The 25,258-nt window shown below is 39.0% G+C and overlaps 1 protein-coding gene across 1 annotated transcript; it reads left to right on the top strand.

Moving 5' to 3' along the window:
- The first annotated feature begins 11,104 nt into the window (after positions 1–11,104).
- st8sia3 (ST8 alpha-N-acetyl-neuraminide alpha-2,8-sialyltransferase 3) lies at positions 11,105–21,180 on the top strand. The gene is made up of 4 exons (XM_053648101.1): positions 11,105–11,271; positions 14,212–14,334; positions 15,723–16,280; positions 18,729–21,180. Exons 1-4 carry the CDS (start codon positions 11,108–11,110, stop codon positions 19,009–19,011), a joined length of 1,128 nt encoding a protein of 375 aa, XP_053504076.1. The 5' UTR covers positions 11,105–11,107; the 3' UTR covers positions 19,012–21,180.
- The last annotated feature ends 4,078 nt before the right edge of the window (positions 21,181–25,258 follow it).

The raw sequence follows: 25,258 nt of genomic DNA on the forward strand, positions 1-25,258 counted from the left end.
TACAAGGCTGGTGTGGGATTTCGTTTTCATTTCTCCCTCATCAGGTTTGTCACTGGTGACAGTCAGCATCCATCGTTAACAAGATCAATGCTTGGGGTCAGTCAGTAAGGTGAAGTAATCAGTCGTAACTGATAAGAAATTAGGACAGTTATTTTTTACTCGTGGGATTGCGTAAGGACTGCTACTGTAATGTTCTCCCTGAGCGCTTTACTCCAACGTTATCTAAACGTTATCTTGCTCCAGTCTTTCTTATCATCTGAAAGAACATCACAGCACTGACTTCTGTTTATTCTTATTATTTACTTACTCAGAGCTGTTTTTAAGGCAAAAATGATAAGTATACAGAAAATAAAAATGGTCTGTTTCCTCAGAAAGATCCTCATATCAACAGATTAAATGTTTGTGAATAGCTAGCTTGTTATTATGACCAAATTGCCAGCTTGAACTTCATCATTATAGGCTTTTAAACACATTCTAACATATTTCACACCAAATCAGAAACATAACAAATATCTAAAGCTAGCTAAAATACATAAAATGTCAAGCAGCTAAATGTTATGCTAGCCAACCTAATGCTTTAGCAGCAGTACCTAGATAACATTGAGCTTTTTCATAATTTATTGCTCTGTTGAATTTTACATTCAAATACAGACAGAAAGACCAAATGTTTGGCCTTAAGTTTAAATTAGACTTTAGCTTATATTAATATTACTTAGCTAGCTTGCTAAGCCTGCACACTATTATGCTAACTAGCGCTCTAGACAATTGCTAACTTGCTAACTTTCTCGAACAAGAGAAAGGCTTTTTTTTTTGTCTTTTAGAGAAATGGAATTTATAAAATTTGAGGGGGAAAATATTTCTAGGTAGGTTATCATTCTTTCCTTTATATTTGCTCTTACAGCTCATGTCATGCTTCTTTCTTGAAACTCCTTTTAATTGTAGAAATATGTATTAGAAACCATTTATCTAGAATCATATTGCAGTTATTACTTTGGCAGCACTTTGCCAATGAGATTTTATTGACCTGGTGAGAGAGAGAGAGAGAGAGAGAGAGAAGGATGCAACTATCACACTCGTCCATGTTTCGACCACATCAAGACCTTAATTCTATTCTTAGTCAAGCATGTGTGTGTGTGTGTGTGTGTGTGTGTGTGTGTGTGTGTGTGTGTGTTTGCTCTAGACTTGCATGTCTTCTCCATTTCCCTAACTGCTTTCCCTAACTACATATATTTAACGATACCAGCTTGGGGAAAGCTGGGCCTCAGGGAACACCTCAGGAATGTGATAAGACCCGGCCAGAAAAGTGAAGGACACACAACCTCTGTGAATGGATAAACTATTAGCCACGGCTAACACACACTCATCGCTGTGCCAAGAGGAAGAGCAGAATGGGAGCTTTGTGTGCTTGAACGCGTCAAACGCTGATGAGAACCAGAGCAAACTCACTTCCTAAAGTAAATATTTACCTAGTGAGGACACTTAAAAATGAAGGACACACCTCATGATTTTAGCGCTAGACTCTGGTGATAATAGTGTTTGACATGGGTTCAGTTAGGATGACTTTCCTTTTCTGATTAAATAATTATTCGCAAAATGCTATTCACAACAGGAAAAAAATGACAATTTCATTGCTTTATATTGGACACTGGAAATTACCCATACAATTTTATTAGTTTTAATGAAGAATAATGTGTAATAAATAAATAAATAAATAAAACATTACATACTAAAATGGGAGTAGTAACATTTTTTTCCCATTACATAATTGTTAAAATGTTTAAAATGTATATACTTTTATAAAAAAGTATACACCACAATGCTAAAATATTTTTGGAATAATATTTCTTTCATTTATGAAGAAACCAATGTTTTCATTCTTTCTACATATTCAGTACATAAAATACTGCATTTTTAATGATTTAAAATACTAAAAAACATATAATGCAGTTTTAAATCTCACAAAATATAAGTTAAGTATATTTGTATACATTATACAGTATATAAAAATTATAAATGTATACATATAAATAAAATAAATACAAATATATTTATAAATAAGTATATAAATAAAGTACAATAAAAAAATAAAAACATGAATTAGATAACTATTTATATTTTGTTTACTTTCTGATTATTAATGCTTTTATATTTGGATGTTTTTTGCTTGAGGGTTGTGTTGTTGTTTTTTTTTGTTTTTTTTTAAATCATTTTGAACCAAGCGTTCATGCACATGCACAATGATTTCCCCTGGCCTTTTATGAATGGTGTGCCAAAAGTGGTCGAAATATTTTCCTACTTAACACTTTGAACGGAGTCTCGTTAATTACAGACGCAGATTCAAATGGAAGAACCAGAGTACACCGTGGCAACTTGGGCGTTCCTTTCTTCACTTGTTGTCATGACAGCAGGGGTGAAAGTTCACTCCCATTTTGTCATGGGTGTCAGACAGCAAGGGTAACATGCTGGGTAATGACCACTTCATACACATCCCCCCTGGTTTTCTCTCTCGCTTTGTTGCTTCATCAGTCCAGACTGTAAGCAGTCACATAGATAGATCTCGATGTGGAGTGTGTGTGTGTGTGTGTGTGTGTGTGTGTGTGGATGCAATGGCATGTCAGTGTGCCATGTAAAAGCACTTGACATTAGAGAAATAAAACACTGTAGTACACACTGAAATACAATTCTTAGACAGAAAGAAAGATCATATGGCAATATGAGAATGGGAAAAAAATAAGGTTGGAAAACAATCATTCACAGAGAGTGTTGAAAATATTTGGACCCCTTAAGTTGCTGTTCAAGCTTTGACTCAACTGTCGGCTTCTCTGAGAGAACATGCCCCACTGGGGATTTTGATGTAGTTTCCTGGAGGTAATGAAGCCATAGTCCCAAGTCCCAACTTATCTTGTGTTCTGGGTAAATCTGAAACGTAAAACTGTAGTACAGAAGCATGTAACTTGCTTTTGAAAAGCTACTGTAGTATCAATCTTCTGGATGGTTCGGAGAAATGGACTTAATTGCTGCAATTGTTCACTACAGAGCGAAATAATATAGTCATACACGAGAGAAACTAGGATTTAAACCAGCAAATTTAAGTAAGTAAGTATATCAAGTAATTATCCATTAAATCATTAATGCTTGGACCCCCAAAATTGCTCCTCAAAGCTATGAATCTGAGTTTAAAAGATATGGGCTGTTGTTCTCTAACATATCAAGACAGATAAGTGGAAGCTATTTAAAACAGCAATTTTTTTTTTTTTAATCCAAAAGGCCATTAGGTGTTACACACGTATAATCATAATGAAAACATTTGCATGTGAAAAGTGCTTGAACCCCAAAAGTCGCTCTTTAGAGTAATAGGTCTGATTGTAAAAGATGTAGCCTGCTGGTTTGTGATCTATCAGGACAGTTAAAGGGGAACAACGTCAATTGGAGGCACCTTCTGAATATATTAAGAGCTCAGATTGAATATTGTGAACCTGAACAGAGTCACTAACAATGGAGCAGCTCGTGGGTTGGTGATAAAGCGATAAAATTATGTATTCAAGACTGGCTTTTGCTCGTTCTCAGGTTTAATTGCATGGAACCATTTGGGAGGCCGAGCCAGCAGTCAAAGCTGCAACTACAGCACTTCGGGGAATCTTCTCTCTGCACTCCATCCGGGACCAACAGCCCATAAAGATACTGATGACATTTTTTTTTCTGAGATAAGGTAAAGTATGCAGTCGATGTATGATAATTTCTTCTGCCTTTGATGAGGGACACTTTCTGGGAGAGTGGTACTTATTCATTTGGTTTGACAATTTGGGCTTCAGGTCCCTGAGTGGAAGTGGAAAGAGAGAGATAGGAGTACAAACTGTAAGTAATAGATGGATGGATAGGTAAATGGATGAATGGATGGACGGATGGATGGTTGGATTTGGGAGAACTACAGGTATTTGAATCTTAAAAACATTGAAAAACCAGTTTGCAAGATTCCAACTAGACTTTTCAGACATACCTCGCTATACAAAGGTCTTGCGAACAATATTGTGAACACAGTAGTACTAATTGTGTGATCAATGCATTGTGTGCTAACATATCTATACTATGGGTCATATCTAAAGCTAATTCTACACATTCCACTGACAACAATGAAAAAAACAGTTTCTTTTAATGAAACGTGCGTGTTAGCATTTGATAGTGAATGTTGGAAATTAATGTAGTTTGGTGTCTGATTGAGAAAACATTCTTTTTCACCTAGCACATTTGGTTTGCACCCCTCTTAAAGGTCCTGTGTGAAAACCCTACACCAGGGGGTTTCCCGTTAAATGAGGGTTCCACATAAAACTAGCTAGGAACACGTAACCATCCAGAGAACTTTTGTATGATGGTAAATGGTGAATGGTGGGGATGCAATGCTAGTGGCTTCATGGGATATGTGCTGTCGTTTTTTTTGATGGGCAATGCTAATGTACACTCTTAGAACAAATGGTTCATCCATCACCCCTCTTGGCTTTTTGGGTTTTTTTGGTCTTTCGTTTTTTTGCAGGACTCTTCTAACTGTTTCAAGTAGAAGCCCTTTAAGAAGCTCTATGAGGAGTCCAGGTGTTTTTTATGTTTAATGTTGCTGTATGATGTGAGTGCGAATATTAGGGTTTGTTAAAGAACAGTCTCATTATTGAGAATATAGCTGTTTTTTTTTTTTTAATGGTTCTATCCAGCACCTTCTAAGGTTCTTCAGTTTGTCCATGGTTTGTCTGAAGACATGGTAGTGTCTTTATTGGAAAAAACACTACATAGCCAAAAGTTTGTGGACATCTGCGCATCACAGCCACGTGTGCTTTTTGAACATCCCATTCCAGATTTAGTCCCCCTTTGCGGCTCCACTCTTCTGGGAAGGCTTTCCACTAGATTTTGGAGCATGGCTGTGGGGATTTGTCCATTCAGCCACAAGAGCATTAGTGAGATCAGGCAGTGATGTTGGGCAAAGAGGCCTGGGGTGCATTTGGTGTTCCAGTTCATCCCAAGGGTGTTCACTCCAACCTTGTCTTCAAACCATGTCTTCATGGAGCTCGCTTTGTGCATGCTGGAACAGGTTTGGGCTTCTTAGTTCCAGTGAAGGGAAACTGTAATGCACACAACGACATGCTATACAATTGTGTGCTTCCAAGTTTGTAGCAACAGTTTGGGGAAGAACCGCATATCAGTCTGATGGTCATGTGTCCAAAAACATTTTGCCATATAGTGTAGGTGTTAGATAGCAAATGCCTTAGAGAAACAAAAAAGTTTTATCTAAGTTCCTTTGTTTCAGTTCATCCCATTGTAGGATTTTATGTGTAATCAACAGAATGTTTCTCTCTGAGAGAGGTTTTCCAACCCACAACTATCGAAAGAAGCCCTGAGGAAACTTTTACCTAACCTTTTTTTCTGATTTCGAACAGCTGTTTAATAGTTTGATGTTGGTGTTAAGAATTCTACCCTCAACATTTTTCAGAATATTGAGGTTTACAGAATCCAAGATAATAATTACCCACTTTTCTTCCCTGGCAACACAGCATTCAGACTCACCATACCATTGTCCAACCATCAATCCATTTCGCCAAAGCTCTGACGTTGACGAGAGCACAATGCAAAGCTGTCTGCATGCTGAGATTTATGGCGCTGTAGCTTCATCTCTCTGACTCTCTGCAGAACTCTCCTAATGAATGGATGTGTGTGTGTGTGTGTGTGTGTGTGTGTGTGTGTGTGTGTGTGTGTGCGTGATTGATACTGGTCAGCTCCACCGTGCGGAAATTGATCCAATGCAGCTCCAATCAGGCCAAGGCTCCCTGGTCAACCCATTGCCTAGCAACCACAGCTCTCCTCGTCCAGCATGAGCAACCTGTACCACTCCCCACACTCCCTTCACCAACAGACACACATACACATGCACACACATACACACCAGAGATATGTAGCTCTCTAAGCCACTGACCTCTGGGCCATACATCAAAAACCCCAGGACCATGTCCTCTCCTAACGCTGCTATTCATCTTACCCACATCCCGTCAAAATGGCCACCGTTTAGCCTGAACATGACTCAGACTCAAGGCCTCATCCTGTTCTGCAATGCCCCATAGCTCATACCATATTTACTCTCTCTCCCTCTCTCTCTCTCTTTCTCTCTCTCTGTTCAGAGAAGATTGATGCTCACTCTTTTTTTCAGCTACCTGCTGAAGATTTTCCCCAACTATAATGAACTTCCAAAGGTCAAAGGGGTTAGAAAGGCATGAAATAAACACAACACTAACACTGCTTTACACATACACACATATTTTTGGCTGTACATACTGTCTACACGTATATGGATATCAGTGATTTCTTATTCGATAATGTCATTGCTATTTGATTTCACTTCCTGGGATTTTGGATAAGACCCAAGGGAACACTTTGCAACCTTAATCGGTAATTCCATCTCATCGTTAGTCCATGTTTTGGCCACGTTGTTGTTTTTCCACATTTTGTCTTCTCTCCTGCTCAATACGAAGCTCTCTGTGTTATTCTTAAGCCGTTTGACGTAACGGTTCATGACACGCTCTCACTGGGCTGGTGTGCTTGTCTGAACTTCAAATTGTTTTCGTGTTTTCGTACGGACAGAGAAACGCTGTTTCTAAGAAATACCCGTATGCCTGGGCAGGGCCTTAATTTCATGCTCCTTTGAAGCTAAACTTCATTTGCCCATGCACAGGCCTGATGACAACTGTGATTTATTGAGTATTCAGATCATCAACAGTGCTCAACATTTAAATAATATTTATTCGGTTTTCATAAAAGGTCATGCACAATCTTTCAACTGTGCTATCAGAGAGCTCAGTATACTGATGTTAAAGAACAACCAAAGTTTCAATTCAACACGCCTGATGATAATAAAGAGATAATGTCAATCTTTGGACCAGGTTTATAGTTAATTCCGCAACCGATGTTTAATTCCCGATTCTGATTGGTCAGAAGATGTTGATTTGTTTACTCTAACAGCAGCTCGGACAGTAGTTTGACTCGTTATAATGTGGAATGCTTTTTTGACTTTAGTTTAGTCTTCACTTATTTAATGTCCACATTGATTTAAACTAGGAGTCGGTTACCTAACTTAACGGAAACTGCTATTGGAGAAAGAGCGAAACGTTCCAGTGGTGCGTGAGCATAGAACAGCTCGGTTCCACACAAAACACACGACTCAATCATCATGTAGCAGCAAATAAATAAATAAATAAATAAATAAATAAATAAATAAAATGTCTTATGTGATTAGCCTGGTTTTGGCCAAAGCGATTCTTGGCCAGGTCATTAACCTAACTGGGCTAATGGGAGATTCATGGGGCTTTGATTGGCTCGCGCTCTTCCAGCCCATTAAGCAGAGGGAGAGAGAATCTGACAGATCCCTCCAAGCATGGCTGACCGTTAATGCAGCTACACAACACAGCCCTGAACACAGCAGCAAAATGGGCTGCTGCTCTTTGTCTTCTCTAATTATTATTATTGATGTTGTTAACTCTACCATTGCAGTAAGATTGTTAATTATATGTACAGCTTTTGTTTAAGCCGGAAATTCTACATCGTATGCTATCACTATGCAGTAATATTAATAAAGCTATGTCTAGTCGATTTAAATGGAATAGAAAGACTCACAGTCTACAGACTATTTTGATTATTTGAGCCCATTTCATTAAGGAGACAATTGAATATCTCTGAATATCTCAAAAATTGCCATTTCTGTGACTCCAGAACGTTCTGACTTTGTTCACATTGCTTCATTTGTCTAATTACTTCTTTTTACTGTTTGGTTTTTTTAAAGGTAAATGTTTGTGTTTGGTTAAGAATGTTGAGAACTTTTTTAAATGTTGGTGTTCGCTTGTGAATAAAAGTGTTAAGGAATGTTGGTGTTTGGTGGTGAATGCCATATTTGGTAGAGAATGTTTGTGTTTGATGGTGTTTGGTGGTGATTGTTGGTGTTTGATGGATGTTTGAATGTTGGTTTTTGATGGAGAATGATGGGATTTGATTGGGAATGTTGGTTTTTGATGGAGAATGACGGGATTTGATGGGGAATGTTGGCATTGATAGAGAATGTTGGTGTTTAATGGTGAATGATGGGATTTGATAGAGAATGTTGGTGTTGATGGAGAATGTTTGTGGTTGATGGTAATTAGTGATGTTTGGTGTTGGTTTTTAATACAAATTTTTGGTTTGCTGGAGAATGATGGGATTGAATAGAGAATGATGGGATTTGATGGTAAATATTCGTGTTTAATGGGGAATGATGGGATTCGATGGTGATTGTTGGTGTTTAATGATGAATGATGGGATTTGATGGTGAATGTTGGTGTTTAATGATGAATGATGAGATTTGATGGTGATTGTTGATGTTTAATGGGGAATGATGGGATTTGATGGTGAATGTTGGTGTTTAATGATGGGATTTGATGGTGATTGTTGGTGTTTAATGATGAATGATGGGATGTGATGATGAATGTTGGTGTTTAATGATGAATGATGGGATGTGATGGTGAATGTTGGTGTTTAATGATGAATGATGGGATTTGATGGTGATTGTTGGTGTTTAATGGGGAATGATGGGATGTGATGGTGATTGTTGTAGTGTAATGATGAATGTTGGGATGTGATGGTGAATGTTGGTGTTTAATGATGAATGATGGGATGTGATGGTGGATCTTGGTGTTTAATGATGAATGATGGGATTTGATGGTGATTGTTGGTGTTTAATGGGGAATGATGGGATTTGATGGTGATTGTTGGTGCTTTATGATGAATGATGGTGTTTGATGGTGAATGTTGGTGTTTAATGATGAATGATGGGATGTGATGGTGAATGTTGCTGTTTAATGATGAATGATGGGATTTGATGGTGATTGTTGGTGTTTAATGATGAATGATGAATGATGGGATGTGATGGTGAATGTTGGTGTTTAATGATGAATGATAAGATGTGATGGTGGATGTTGGTTTTTAATGATGAATGATGGGATGAGATGGTGAATGTTGGTGTTTAATGATGACTGGTGGGATGCGATGGTGAATGTTGGTGTTTAATGATGAATGATGGGATGTGATGGTGAATGTTGGTGTTTGATGATGAATGATGGGATGTGATGGTGAATGTTGGTGTTTGATGATGAATGATGGGATTTGATGGTGATTGTTGGTGTTTAATGGGGAATGATGGGATTTGATGGTGATTGTTGGTGCTTTATGATGAATGATGGTGTTTGATGGTGAATGTTGGTGTTTAATGATGAATGATGGGATGTGATGGTGAATGTTGCTGTTTAATGATGAATGATGGGATTTGATGGTGATTGTTGGTGTTTAATGATGAATGATGAATGATGGGATGTGATGGTGAATGTTGGTGTTTAATGATGAATGATGGGATTTGATGGTGAATCTTGGTGTTTGATGATGAATGATGGGATGTGATGGTGAATGTTGGTGTTTGATGATGAATGATGGGATGTGATGGTGAATGTTGGTGTTTAATGATGAATGATGGGATTTGATGGTGAATCTTGGTGTTTGATGATGAATGATGGGATGTGATGGTGAATGTTGGTGTTTGATGATGAATGATGGGATGTGATGGTGAATGTTGGTGTTTAATGATGAATGATGGGATTTGATGGTGAATCTTGGTGTTTAATGGGGAATGATGGGATGTGATGGTGAATGTTGGTGTTTAATGATGACTGATGGGATGTGATGGTGAATCTTGGTGTTTACTGATGAATGATGGTGTTTGATGGTGGATGTTGGTGTTTAATGGTGAATGATGGTGTTTGATGGTGGATGTTGGTGTTTAATGGAGAATGTTTTTGCTTAATGGAAAATAACTGTGTTTGGTGATTGTTTTTTTTCAAAACAAATTTTGGTTTGATGTAGAATGTTGGGGGTTGATACAGATTTTTGGCATTTGGTACAGAATCTTGTTGTTTGATAATCAATATCAGGGTTTGGTGCAGAATTTGAATTTAACGGAGAATGTTTGTGTGTTGCTTGCTGGAGGAGGTTGGGGGGTTTGATATGAATGCTTGTGTTTGTTGGTGAATTTTTGTGCTTGCTGGAGAATGTTGGTGGTTGACGGTGAGTGACATTTCAGTTCATGATGGCACCAACCAGGATGGACATTAGATGGAACAGCATTTTTAGGGCTGATTTTAGGTCAGGGATGGACTGGCTCAATAATCGATGTCCATCTTCTCGATATCAACAAGCTGAATAATTAATTTGGTCATTCATTCATCTTCAGTAAGTGCTTTATCCTGGTCAGGGTCGTGGTGGAACTGGAGAAGACTGAGTGTGAGTTGATTTGAACAGTATTATTATTTATTTGCGTTACGGTTTGCATCTTTTGCTTTCTTGTTACTTGTGATTTGTCTATGCTGCTAATTTAATTTTTTTTGATTGCATATAATAGCAAACACTCTCAAAAATAAAGGTACCAAAGATATACCTTTCCTTACCGCTGGGTGATTTGTACTTTTTGTGTGTATATCTAATTTACTTAGGAGTCCATATGGTGTGCCTTTAATTAGATATAGAGTAATGCATAAAATATATTTTTAAAATATGTTTTAAAAAAAAAAGAAAAAAAAAAGCATGCCCAGTTAACACCAAGTCACCACCATAGCAACAAGCAAAAGGACGTGCATCATCTATGCAGCGTTGCAAAACACGCAACCAGTGCTTCCGGTGCTCCGATTTCTTTATCCATCCAGTTTCTGCCCAGGTCGAGTCTCCTTTAAATATCCACCGGAGTGCATTAATTAAACCCGAAAAGCTCGTGCATTTCCTCCCCCGAGTACTATTTCTAACCGGAGATCCGCGATGGCAGCTCGGTGCACGGGCTCACACCGGGAGGGAGCGCGAGGAGAACGCGAGCATTTCTCCGCCACAGCATCGCCTCCATCGCGTGCGCATCTGACATCCTGCATGATGGGCTTTTCGTAGACTTGCATGCGCACGAGCTTGTGGAGGTTGTTTGTTTGTTTTTGTATATGAATGCATGTATTCGCGTTGTCGAGTTCATCCTTCGGCATCCTTTTGGCGCCCCGCCGGGGAATGAGATCAAGGCATCATGGTGCGCATCCTCAGCGCCCTCGGCTTGGTCATGTTCAGCGTGGCTCTGCTCATCCTCTCTCTCATCAGCTACGTGTCCATAAAGAAGGACGCCATCTTCACGGGCCCCAAATACCCGAGCGGCGGCGGGCCGCGGATGTACATGTTTCACACGGGCTTCAGGTGAGTGAGTATGCATGAACGCCTCTACAGTGCTGGAATAACACGCTTTTACCTGTATGAGCCGTTACATAAACATCAGAAATATCAACAGTAGTACATCTGTAGGTGTTTGTTTTTCTTTCCTGTGCTATGTAGAACATAAACACCCTTCCAAAAAATTTTAAAACGCTGCTTAACACGGCATAGAAACCATTTTCAACTCAAACGCATGATTGTCAATGTCACTGACAGATTTTTTTAAGGGCCTCAGTTTTATGCTCCATCACTGCGCATGAGCAACAAACGCACCCAAAAAAGAAGCATAGCAATGACGAAGCAGCTCATATAGGCTAGCAGATGCTAAAAATAAAAAGGAGAGAGCCTTATCACGTTTCAGACCAAGAAGAGTTGATATAGAGTTGATAAAAGTTGTACAGTAGCCCACCTATGCAAAACAAACAAACAAACTAACTAACTAACTAACTGAAAATCCATTATATTTATTTAACTAAGAGGTTTTGTTTGTTTATATCATAGTTCATTTCACTTACATAATCCAAACCACTTACACTGTGTTAAAATGAAGATGTAAAACATTCTGTATGTTTTATTGTTGAATATTTTTTTTTGTAGATTAAAGGAGCAATAGGTGATTTATTGTATTACTCACTTGTACAAATACCCTGAAAGATACATAGAACATGATAAAAATTAATTCATTAACAATGGATTAAACTGTGGCCTTAGCAAGGTGTATTAAGTCATTGAGAAACCCCGTTTGGAAAACTAACCTCCAGTCCGGAATACTTATTCATGTTTGGACGCGCCACCTGTCAGTCATTTTTATATACACTCTATGGGTCACCTAAGGTTATGGAGCGGAGCTTCATAAACACGGGCAGGAATTATTCAAATGTCAAACCAACCTCATTATTAGAGACCTAATCTTGAAAAGGAAAAAAAACTCACCAAAGCACTAATCTTACTTATTGTACCTTTAAGTTTAAAGTTGCTGAGCTTTAGATAAAACACGTTCAACATTCCCAGAAATAAAACTGTACCCAAATAAATAAATACAAACCATAAATATGTATCTTTCACCGTAAATATAGTAGTATACACTATTGGACTAGAAGGACCACTGATGTACTTTTAAAGCATGACTCAAAAAGCTACTTAGAGATACAGCACGTGCAACTTTCCAGGTAAAAATCTCAACACTAACGGTGCCTTTAATTCAATTGGACCATCAATGATGATTATTCATTCATTCATTCATTCATTCATTCATCTTCAGTAAGAACTTTATCCCACTCATTGTTGCGAGGTGTGAGGCAGGGATACATTCTGAATGGAACGCCAATCCATCACAGAGCACCACATACACACGTTCACAAACTTAGTCACACCTAGGGGAAATTTAAAGTAGATAATCCACCTAACAACATGGGTTTTTTAGGGGGGAGGAAACCAGGGAAGACAGGAAACCCACGCTGGGCCGCTACACCACCCCAATTATGATTATATCTGTCCTACAAAATGAGGTGGGGGTTTAACAAGTCAAGTTTGACTTCTCAGGAAGACTCAAAGACTACACTTACACAACGTGGTTCAAGTGACCCAATTCCAATTTTTTTCCTCCCGTGCGGCACAGATCGGATATGACCCATGAACGAAATAAATCTGATATGACTCGGATACGTACATTTGCGTCTGGCCGTTAAGCAGACAAATCAGATATTCCCCTGTCAATGTGACGTCATGCGACTGTGGCAAATGACATCAACTCGAGTGGACACCAACTGCGAAAGCACAACTTTCAGCAAGGGCTCTCTTCTTTTTCTCCCTGCCTTAAGAGGCCAGTATTTTGCTTAGCTTTAGATATGTTGCAGAAAGCAAAAGCTTGTATTATATTTTCATCTGCATCCGTTGCAAATTGCGCCGTTTTTACTTCCTTTTCGACTTAAGCTGACGTCTACCTCAGGTGGTTTCGCAAAGCATATAGTCTAACTGCAGATATCGGATATAGGTCACTTTTAAAAGAAGATGTAAGCGGGTCGTCAAATAAAAATTGAATATAGTCAACGACTCGGAATTGGGCGTCAAGACCTGCAGTGTAAATGCAGCCAAAGTCTCTGAACCAATGCCAAACAGAAATTCTAGTCATACTCAAGGGTGTCTCTGTCTCTTTCTTAGAAGGCTGTGAAACTCTTGTGATGTGGCAGATTGTAAAACTCGTCTCTCTGATTGAGGCTGGAGTGGAAGCCTGAGGAGCTGTCCTTGGTCCTGATTTACTCAGGTGGCAGTTCAATTTTCTGCCAATGATCATCTTGCTTTTTGTTCCATCCAAGGTTATAAAACGGGTACCATTTTGCTGAAGCACGTAGGAGTTGCTTTCCGGGAGGGAGGGAGGGAGGGAAGGAGGCTTGGACCATCTGCTGTCGCAGTAGGATTTGTTGACCTCAGTGCGACTTGCTTTTCAGTTAAGGCTTATGAACTTCAAGAACGATGACTTTCAGAAATCGTATACTCCAAACCACAGCATTCAGAATGCAGACAGTCCTGAATACCAACCCTCTGTTTAGTTTAGTCATGCTTGTTCTCAGATTACCATCTCCCTCCGATATTTCCCTTTCCCATCCCTAATAACCTTACTAATAATCCAGTACACGCTCTTAACGAGTGAGGCTGAGTAACTGACCAGGTCTGAAGTCTAAAAAGAGGCAGTCTAATTAGAGTGGCCATCGACTGCCCGAGGCAGGGGGGATTGGCGCTGGGGCCGATGGGGTGGCATTGATCCGAGCTACTTTCAGCAGCTGCCACCGCTGTGACATCAGGACCGGGTCTTCCTGTGAAATGGAACGGAAACTCTATTTTCCTGTTGCCCCCACTGACCAGCTGCCCCCCTACTTAGAACTCATTTTTTTTCATGTTTTTCCCCCCTTTATTTCTCTTCTGTAGATCCCAACTGGCAATGAAGTTTCTGGACCCAGCGTTTACACCCTTGAACAATGCCCTAAATGAGAACCTACAGGAGAACTCATCCAAGTGGAAGTTTAATACGACGGGCTATTTAGAGCAAAGGTAAAGTACAGTGTGTTTCCAGTACGATGGATATGTTGTAGTGTTATTAGCACCAGCATAAGCATAGATAATACAAAGCCATTCATAATGTATTATATATTATATCAGTGGTCACCGACCCTCTTCCTTGAGCTCTGCCTTCCCGGAGCTTTCATCTCCAACCTAAATCTAGCACACCTGTTTTCGTTGATCAAATGGTTAGATTGTCAGGTGGTCACGATTATGGTTGGAGCTAAAGTCTTCAGGAAGGTAGATCTCCAGGAACAGGGTTGGTGACCATTGTATTATAGCATGAATAATCTGAGATGGTTAAGTCATTTAAAAAGTAGAACACATCCAACCAAGGAACCCTGATGCTCCAAGGCCTGGAGTAACAAAAATGGTCTTCATCGAATGTTCAGTAATATGTGTTACAATGAAAATTGTCTTTTCCACACCACTGACTTGAAGAGTGTTGTACCACGCCAACCATTTTTTTTTCTTCCTAAAGTCTAACTATTGCTGTTAAAGGCTTTCTAAATTTCAGAGGTAAAGCTGTTCCTTTGAGTTTTTCAACACAGGAAAGTCTTCAGGTCAGACAGTTTTGCTTTTTGTGTTTTCTCTGTAGAATGTCATGCATTCAGGTCATTTTTGTCTTATTTGACGGTTTTTTTAAGGATATTCTACAATATTAATGTAACTATAAACAGCATGCGTGTGCAGTAATTAAAAAAATTGTAATCTTTAGCAAACTTTATAAGCTGTGGTATAAGAGGGCACCACATTGTCACTGATTATTTTAATATAACAGTATGCCCTGTCATGTTTTATTCCTTGCATAACGTATTTAACAAGTCTTAAAAGTATTCATTGTTTATTTCTTCATAAACATTAATGCCCCTGAAGCAGTTAGTGATGAGTAAACCAGTTAATCTTGCGTGTATGTCGATGAGCTACAGGGATAAAAACCTGTGGTTGCTCAACTGCCATGTCAGTCAAATTACCTCTTTATTACATTTTTTTTTACATTTATTGATGGAATGTACAAAACTTTCTATTGAATGCTAGAAATTTGGCTTCTGAGACCAAAAAATCCATGTTTCTTGGAATACAGAAAGAATATAAGAAGTCATAGAAATACCTGAAAGGACCTACCTCTCAGATAACATGCTAGAACCTAGCAAGCATCTAGAAACCATTCTTTACTTGCTTCTCTGATGGAGTCCATTAAAAAAAATAAAATTTACATCAGAGTATTTCCTTCAGAAATGAAAGTAAAATCTTTTTGGGTACCTAAGACTTTTTACAATCCAGAGAACCTTTGGAGAACCGTTGTGCATACTATGTCAATAATGATCCAGATTGTACTGTAATCCAGTGTGATGTTAGTGATGGTGTGTGTTTTGCAGTAAAGAGATTGCCCAGTACATCGACGTGCCACGCAACTTTACCCTGACCAAGAGCAGCGTTCGTGTCGGTCAGCTGATGCACTACGACTACTCCAGTCATAAATACGTCTTCTCCATCGGCGAGAACTTCCGCTCCCTTTTGCCTGACTCGTCGCCCATCCTTAACAAGCGCTACAACACATGCGCCGTGGTGGGAAACAGTGGAATCCTGACAGGCAGCCGGTGCGGCGCCGCCATCGACGCCTACGACTTCGTCTTCCGCTGCAACTTTGCGCCAACCGAGGTCTTCCGCAGGGACGTGGGCCGCCGCACAAACCTCACGACCTTTAATCCCAGCATTCTGGAGAAGTACTATAACAACCTCCTCACCATCCAAGACCGAAACAACTTCTTCCTGAGCTTGAAGAAGCTGGACGGAGCCATCTTGTGGATTCCGGCCTTTTTCTTCCACACCTCAGCCACGGTCACGCGCACGCTGGTGGACTTCTTTGTGGAGCACCGGGGGCAGCTGAGGGTGCAGCTGGCCTGGCCTGGGAACATCATGCAGTATGTCAACAGGTTAGCCAATAATTACACCAGAACGCATTGTATTCTGAGCTGATCTCACCCACACACACACACACACACACACACACACACACACACACACACACACACAATTTTAACAGCTGGTTCCCAAAATTACCGTTGACTGTAGGCGGCCATAGACGTGCATTAGATTATACATTCATGCTGTAACATACAGGCACAAGACACAACTCAAGTGAGAAAGAAGAGATGTGTCCTTGAAATATTCCACAAAAACAGAAACAGGCTGTAGCTTTAAAAGAGACATATAGATACTGTAGTAGAGGTGGGAGACATGATGAAAATATCATATCAGACATTTCTATGATAAAATGCATGCATTACTATATATATATATATATATATATATATATATATATATATATATATATATATATATATATATATATATATAAAACGCAAGAACAACAGTGTTGCGTTCTTTAAAATAGATGAAAATTCAAGTTATTTTTATTACTAGAAAAAAAAAGAAATGTAGTCGAAAAACTGAAAAAGAGAACCAAAAAAATTTGTGTAATAATACGAAGAAATTCTAATAATGAATCAAAAACAATCAGTTTGTAATCCTACCTGTGATATCTCAGAAGAGTGTGCTGTGACATGCAGTAAGTTATCATAATATCAATATTATATCGTCATATTGCCCAGCCGTAAATGCATACAAGAGGAGACAGACATACAAAGAACATACAAAGGCAGGAAAGAGACATCAAGAGCGTGTGAGAGAGGGAGAGGGAGAGAGAGGGAGAGGAAGAGAGAGGAATCGATGGAGAGAATTGGAGAGACGTTGTTGAATGGAGCCCCGTCGAGGTTTATGAAGAGGGGCTTAAGCATGCCGGCCACCAGAAATGCCTCACTGCACTGTAATCTCCTCCAATCCCATTAAAGAGGCACAATCACTGCCTTTAAGACGCTCTGATAGGCCTAAGACACCCTAAGAGTTTAATGTTGACTGTAATTTAATAGACATCAGTGCAGAAACACAATGTACACAAACACTCAGGTCCTGATAAGGGACATTGTGATTTTCAGGTAGAATTACTGATCAATTTTTTTCTTTTAAAAAAAAAAAAAAAAAAAAGGACTCCCAAACCTTACAAGAGTAGTTATTTGTAATGTTTAAGCAGGGTTCCAGGTCTTAGATATATTTCCAACCCAACTTCATCTCAAAAACAAAAGACCTGACTAAAAAAAGACAATGAGGTATTGGAAAAGGGAGACGTTCTTCGTTTTTGTGTGAAAAAGCTCACTGTGGTGTGCACGCATTTCTGATTTGCAATATCTGCAGTTAACCTTTTCATCAACAGCCATTATCCACTCCATAATCATTCTCCTTCTTCCAGACTTCACAGTGTATCTTACAACAGAACCATGTCATACTGTAGATACACTGTCTCCGCTTACACTTTCCCTTTGTTTACCATAGCCTATGTTTGTGGAAATTGTTTAGATTTAATACTTTAGACTATTTTCTTTAAAACAAGTTCTCGGCAGCCACAAAAACAAAAGAAACGTAACCCTGGCAACACTACCAGTAAGTGCTCTTACATATATATTGTATGTGAGCTGTGGTTATGAATACAGTTTTGTGAATTAAGTGATAGTGTTTTATCAGTAGAAATTAGGTGTTTAAGCCTAACGGGGATTGCGTAAAGGACTTCAAAACACAAACAGTCAGAGTAATGACAGGTATGTCCATAATCATGAACAGTACGGGCACAGGCAGGAATCAAATCGAAAAATATTATGCGTGAAACATGAATTTTGACTAGGAAAACTAGACTTGGACTTAACGACAAAAATTTACAATGTTCAAAGACTTTGCAACGAGACACAACAGGGGTATAAGCAGATCTACACACAAACAGGTGAACACAGTCGGGTAGCAAATCAGTGACAGGACTGGAGCAGAAACCGAAACACATGGTGTTCATCACAGCACGAACTGCAACACGAAGGGGGAAACCATTACAAATACTAAAAACAAACAAACAAACAAACAAAACCTACCTGTAGTAGGCTAGCATCTAGAACTAGCTTCCTGTTTGTTTAGCTAATCAGATCCTGATGGATAAAATTAAAAGTCCTGCCTTTCCAAATGTGCTGGTTCACTTGAAAACATTCACATTGTCATTAATATAGAAGTTGTAAGCTGACCATCAGCCACACCCTTAACCTTGAATTTATCCTTCGGAAATGTTTCACGACGGTGCAAAAGTGCAAACAGTTTCCACTGATGTTCTAAAGCACTTTTCTCTTTCAAATGCTGCGTGATGAGCCGCAAATAATGAATGCGAATTAGTAATGGTCAGCTTGGCGCCATCATGCAGTTAGCATCTCTACTGGTTGTCATTATCCTTCAACGTTGTTTTTAATGCTCGGACGTTTCTTAAACAAGCGCCCTGTTTGAATTTGCAGGTACTGGAAGACGAAGCAGCTCTCCCCGAAGCGGCTGAGCACAGGTATCCTGATGTTCACCCTGGCCTCATCCCTGTGCGATCAGATTCACCTGTACGGTTTCTGGCCTTTTGGCTGGGACCCGAACACAGGCAAGGAGCTGCCCTACCACTACTACGACAAGAAAGGTACCAAGTTCACCACCAAGTGGCAGGAGTCGCACCAGCTGCCCACCGAGTTCAAGCTCTTATTCAAGATGCACACGGATGGCATCCTCAAGCTGAGTCTCTCGCACTGCGCATAGAGGTCAAAGCCCGGAGGTCGGAAGGTCACATGCTTGTTGAACGTGGAGATTTGGGCAGTAGAGCTCTTTTAAGGGGCATATCGAACTTTAAATAATTAAATATGCTGGTATCGATGACGTCAAGTGCCAATCAGCAACCTTCAGGCCAATTTTATGATTCGACTTTTACAAACAACGCCCTGACTTGTATGTCCGGACAGTACATCAGCCATACTCACAGTTAGCAAACGCAGACCTAATCATGAGGTCTTTGAGCTTGTTTATTTGTATCTGACATCTAGACTAGCAATTCATTGAACCAAGACTTTTGGAAATGTGTTCACGACAACAACGACAGTCCAAGGCTCAGAACCGGTACGCCATTACGAGAGAGACATTTAGCTTTAAAGGCTAATATAATTAATAGAACGACACGCTTATATTATAGCATTCTGTATTATCTAGGTGAACATTAAGCGAACACATCTTGAAGAATGCTTCAGGATCAAGTGCTGTTGATCAGTAAACGTGATGATGCTTAACATGATTGATTTGTGTGCTCACGGTTATTTCATCAGGTGCATTTAGAATGTTAAAAAAATGAATGTAAACATGTCATAGCCATTTTAGTAGTGCAGAGAGTGATCACATGTACGCCACATGAAGATGCACATCTTCGATACGTGTACGTTATCTTCATATAAACAGGATGTCACTTATATAGACTAGATATGTGAGATAAATGAATGTTTAGAGTTATTATTGAATTCAGTAGGCTTTGTAGTGTTAATTCTGGCAGGGATAAACCATTTTGACTGGACAGCTGTCGTGCCAATCAATCATAAAGGCAGGGTATATTCTAAATGGGTTCTTGGTTTCTAGGTTAAAGGAGCCATTTGTAACTTTCAGATCTATCTTCTGGCTGCAATGTGAGCTACAGTGAAAACATTGACAAGCCTTTGACAAGCTATTTCCCCCGATTGAGCGCCTCAGGATCCTTACGATTTGCCTTTTGAGGAAATGGGGGCGGAGGCAATTTCAGGGCCAGAAATTTTTCAGCAAAAGCCTGAAATGAAGACACTAACAAGATCCATTGCATGGCAGTATTGCAAATGACTTTTTTTCCCCACCCTAAGAAATCTTTCAAATGAAATGATTAATAGGTTGAGGAACATTTTCATTTAGGATGAGGATTTAATTTGTGGATAATTTTTACGAACCACACCTTTAAAATCCAGAATTTCAGCGTTTTCTGATCTACAGATAGGCTTAATTCTGTGATTACTGACTTACTGAAACATTGCACATTCATGAATGTTATCAGAATGTTGTCTCGAATGTGTGTGTATCTGTGTGAGAATTTTTATATATACATATATATAATATGAAAAGACGAGTATGTTGAGATCCAAATAAATGTGGAATCCTTGAGATCCTCAGCATGGATCTAAAGATCCAAATCCTGCACCTTACACACATTTAACTGCAGCGCTAATACCAGGCAGATGCACATGGACCTCTCGCCCTGCAACTAGAGGTCAGAGGTCGAGGTTAGAAGGTCACAGGGCAGGATTTTAGGCTTTGCAGATGGAGGTGTGGGCAGCTTTAGACTTTTTTTACAGGGGCATAAAACCAGCCTGCTGTCTTTGTCTCACGTTCCCTTTTTTAAAATACACACACACACACACACACACACACACACACACACACACACACACCCCACTCTCATGAGTGGCTCAAGGGTTTGAACGATTCTTCAACCCTTAAATGTTCTATGTAGAACCCTTACAACAGAGAGCTTCTCTAACCTGTTTACCCTTAACGATCCAAAGAACACTTGACCTAAAAGTCTTTTTCCCTAGAGGTTTCATAAATCCTCAGAAACTATATAATTGTAGTGTACATTTTACAAAAGAGCATGCTGGTACTTTTGGGAAACACGCTGATCAGACGCAGATCGGGAAAGTTCGAGTATTGGTTGCACTGTTCTAATTTTAGTATTTTCCAGTACTTGGTCATATTGTATTTCGTCCGCTTATTAAGCGTCCTGCTCTGCAATTTATCGGCGCATTCACATGAAACCACACGACGCAGATAAAGCAATGCTTAACATAGCAACAGATATATTTACAGCACAAAAAATACAAGCCAAACTTACTGTAAGATCTGGAAGGCCAGTGGAAAATCCCTGCTTATGTACAGAAAAAAAAAAGGAAAATGATTTCTCAGAAGGTTTCCAGTAGATCACAAATGACTGTAGATATGATGTGCGCATCGTATGATTGTTGATTTAATATGAATGTTTACACTGATGTTTATACAGGAATTTTCACAGTGGTCTTCGCAGTGGTCTTCTAGGGAGCCTCAATTGTGCCACACTATGATAAAGCAATTGAGAAATCAATAATACATTTATTGACTCACTCGATAAAAAAGTTGCAATGATAGATAAAATGCCACATAAACGAATCAGCAAGTTAATAACATCAATTATATCAATGCGCTCGTTCTAATATGTTATCGTTTCCGTAGTGACCGCTCGTACAGCAGACGCTCTGCATGAGCAGGTTTTAAAAATGCGCATAAATCGTTTATATGTAAGGAGATGTTTATTTAACATGTATGGAAGGAGTCTCCAGTGTCAGTCTCTTTGTATTTTCCAACATCTTCAGGACAGAGGAGTTTGCAGTTTCATGGACGTTTCACAACATAACATGTAACCCTAAACAGATAAAAAGTACAACTTGTTATTTATTTCTTTTTTTAAAAAAAGATAAACTGTGGCAAATTGCTGTGGTGTAAGAGAAATAAAACACGTTGGGACGTGCTGTTGTAAAAATAAATAAATAAATAAATAAGTCAATACTCATCACTGATTTTTATAATAAAATGGGGATGATTTGTTTTTATGTGATAAGTGATTGAAAAAGATCTTTTTCATTTCTTGTTTTTATTTACTTTCTTATTATCAATTCATCCAGCCTTGTTGACTGATTGTCTTTTTGCTAAATTATTTTTTTATGTTAATAATAAACAAATATATTCAATCGTTTAAATTTAATTGTAAAACTAATCAAAGTAACTCAAACTAATCACGAAATAAATCAAAACTCATTTTAATGTAATCATTTTGATACGTATTTCCAATTTGTTTTGCTTTTTTCTTTTTTAAATCTTATTTTAGATTTCTTTATCTCACATCTATTTTGATTTGCTTGTTCTTTAGTTAATTATTAGTAATCAACTAAATAAGCAAATTATTGTTCAAGTAAAAAGGATTGGGCGGCACAAACAAACCTCCATATTGTGCCTGGTCGATTTTTAAAGGCAAATTTTTTGTTGTTGTTTTTATTTATTTATTTGTTTGTTTGTTTGTTTGTTTGTTTGTTTATTAATTATTTTTAATTTATTAGGTGTAAAGTCCAAAACCAAAGTTTATACCCTTTGGTACATATTTGTTTGTGTTTCATTTTCTTTTTGTGTCCTGATTCAGATTGTAAGTTCATGTTTGAAATATTATGTTCCAGCAGAAGGTTTTACGGCATTGTGAGTGTTCACGCAATTCGTTCGCGCATCATCATTTACCAAACAGCAGCGATCACGCGATGACCGAATTCTGTCGAATTTCAGCGAGATGTTCAGTAGCTGTTCCTTCACATACAAAGAGCTTGATAAACGTTTTGTTTGTTGACCATAATGTGAGTAACTGGATATGTTCTAGCTAGAGTTCACTGTTCTGATCTAATGTCCAGTCATTAGTCTTTGTCTCTTATAAACATATTAATATTTATTTGCGGAAATTAACTACACAGAGTATTCAGTGGTTCTGCTTTCCCTGAGACAGACAGGAAACAAAGTGAGACTGGGTTAAACACAATTTATACTTTTTATTTATCAGTGTAAATAATGTCAGTGCTTTTTTTCCCCTATACAGTGAGGGAAAAAAGTATTTGATCCCCTGCTGATTTTGTACGTTTGCCCACTGACAAAGAAATGATCAGTCTATAATTTTAATGGTAGATTTATTTGGACAGTGAGAGACAGAATAACAACAAAAAAATCCAGAAAAACGCATGTCAAAAATGTTATAAATTGATTTGCATTTTAATGAGGGAAATAAGTATTTGACCCCTCTGCAAAACATGACTTAGTACTTGGTGGCAAAACCCTTGTTGGCAATCACAGAGGTCAGACGTTTCTTGTAGTTGGCCACCAGGTTTGCACACATCTCAGGAGGGATTTTGTCCCACTCCTCTTTGCAGATCTTCTCCAAGTCATTAAGGTTTTGAGGCTGACGTTTGGCAACTCGAACCTTCAGCTCCCTCCACAGATTTTCTATGGGATTAAGGTCTGGAGACTGGCTAGGCCACTCCAGGACCTTAATGTTCTTCTTCTTGAGCCACTCCTTTGTTGCCTTGGCCGTGTATTTTGGGTCATTGTCATGCTGGAATACCCATCCACGACCCATTTTCAATGCCCTTGCTGAGGGAAGGAGGTTCTCACCCAAGATATGACGGTACGTGGCCCCGTCCATCGTCACTTTGATGCGGTGAAGTTGTCCTGTCCCCTTAGCAGAAAAACACCCCCAAAGCATAATGTTTCCACCTCCATGTTTGGCGGTGGGGATGGTGTTCTTGGGGTCATAGGCAGCATTCCTCCTCCTCCAAACACAGCGAGTTGAGTTGATGCCAAAGAGCTCCATTTTGGTCTCATCTGACCACAACACTTTCACCCAGTTGTCCTCTGAATCATTCAGATGTTCATTGGCAAACTTCAGACGGGCATGTATATGTGCTTTCTTGAGCAGGGGGACCTTGCGGGCGCTGCAGGATTTCAGTCCTTCACGGCGTAGTGTATTACCAATTGTTTTCTTGGTGACTATGGTCCCAGCTGCCTTGAGATCATTGACAAGATCCTCCTGTGTAGTTCTGGGCTGATTCCTCACTGTTCTCATGATCATTGCAACTCCACGAGGTGAGATCTTGCATGGAGCCCCAGGCCGAGGGAGATTGACAGTTCTTTTGTGTTTCTCCCATTTGCGAATAATCTCACCAACTGTTGTCACCTTCTCACCCAGCTGCTTGGCAATGGTCTTGTAGCCCATTCCAGACTTGTGTAGGTCTACAATCTTGTCCCTGACATCCTTGGAGAGCTCTTTGGTCTTGGCCATGGTGGAGAGTTTGAAATCTGATTGATTGATTGCTTCTGTGGACAGGTGTCTTTTATACAGGTAACAAACTGAGATTAGGAGCACTCCCTTTAAGAGTGTGCTCCTAATCTCAGCTCGTTACCTGTATAAAAGACACCTGGGAGTCAGAAATCTTTCTGATTGAGAGGGGGTCAAATACTTATTTCCCTCATTAAAATGCAAATCAATTTATAACATTTTTGACATGCGTTTTTCTGGATTTTCTTGTTGTTATTCTGTCTCTCACTGTTCAAATAAATCTACCATTAAAATTATAGACTGATCATTTCTTTGTCAGTGGGCAAACGTACAAAATCAGCAGGGGATCAAATACTTTTTTCCCTCACTGTATTATATTAAAATGAGCTACTGCTAATTGACTCATGGCCTCCAGATTTTGAAATCAAGTACAAAGCATGTTTAAAACATTATTATGGGGGAGTGGTTATAAACTCGTATGATGGTATACCGTGATGAAGAAACCTACGGACAGATACGATGATAAAACAGAAGACCTTCACAGTTTCACCAATATTGAATACGCCATAGTTTCCACAATATAAAGCCCTATTTGGACAGGATTCATTTCTCATGAGGAGCTGAGCTAATTCCATCTTTTACCCTGAATTTATTTAACCCGAATTTGCAATATTGATGCTTTCCTCCTCCAAGAAAATTCCATCACAATATAATTTCTCCTTTCTAAATCATGTAATATGGAGTAAATACTGTAGGGGATCGTTTCCGACCCACCGTTGAAGACTATACCAGTAGGGGTCTTGTTAAGGGGGGAGTAAAACAACAATACCTGCTATATGAAAGTGACCGATACCAAACAGTAGCTAATATTAGGGGTCCAAGCACCGAGGTGTTGTTTTTGCTTGAGTTGTTCTTAATAATATTATTTTTACTATAAATGTCCACAAATACTTTTACAGTCCAGTGCAAAATATTGGTATATGCTGACTTTCCATTTATTTAGGTCACTTTCTAATTTGCTATTTCACCTATATTGTAAACACCATATTTTCTAGTACATACAGCCCTATTCAGGTGGGATTCATTTCTCATAGGAAGTGG

Source organism: Ictalurus furcatus, chromosome 18, assembly GCF_023375685.1.
Source record: "Ictalurus furcatus strain D&B chromosome 18, Billie_1.0, whole genome shotgun sequence".
Classification (NCBI taxonomy): Eukaryota; Metazoa; Chordata; class Actinopteri; order Siluriformes; family Ictaluridae; genus Ictalurus; species Ictalurus furcatus.

Coding starts and splice junctions, on each gene's coding strand:
- st8sia3 (XM_053648101.1), top strand. CDS start 11,108: ATGGTGCGCATCCTCAGCGCCCTCGGCTTGGTCATGTTCAGCGTGGCT. Junction 11,272..14,211: donor ATGTTTCACACGGGCTTCAG/GTGAGTGAGTAT, acceptor TCTCTTCTGTAG/ATCCCAACTGGCAATGAAGT. Junction 16,281..18,728: donor ATCATGCAGTATGTCAACAG/GTTAGCCAATAA, acceptor TTGAATTTGCAG/GTACTGGAAGACGAAGCAGC.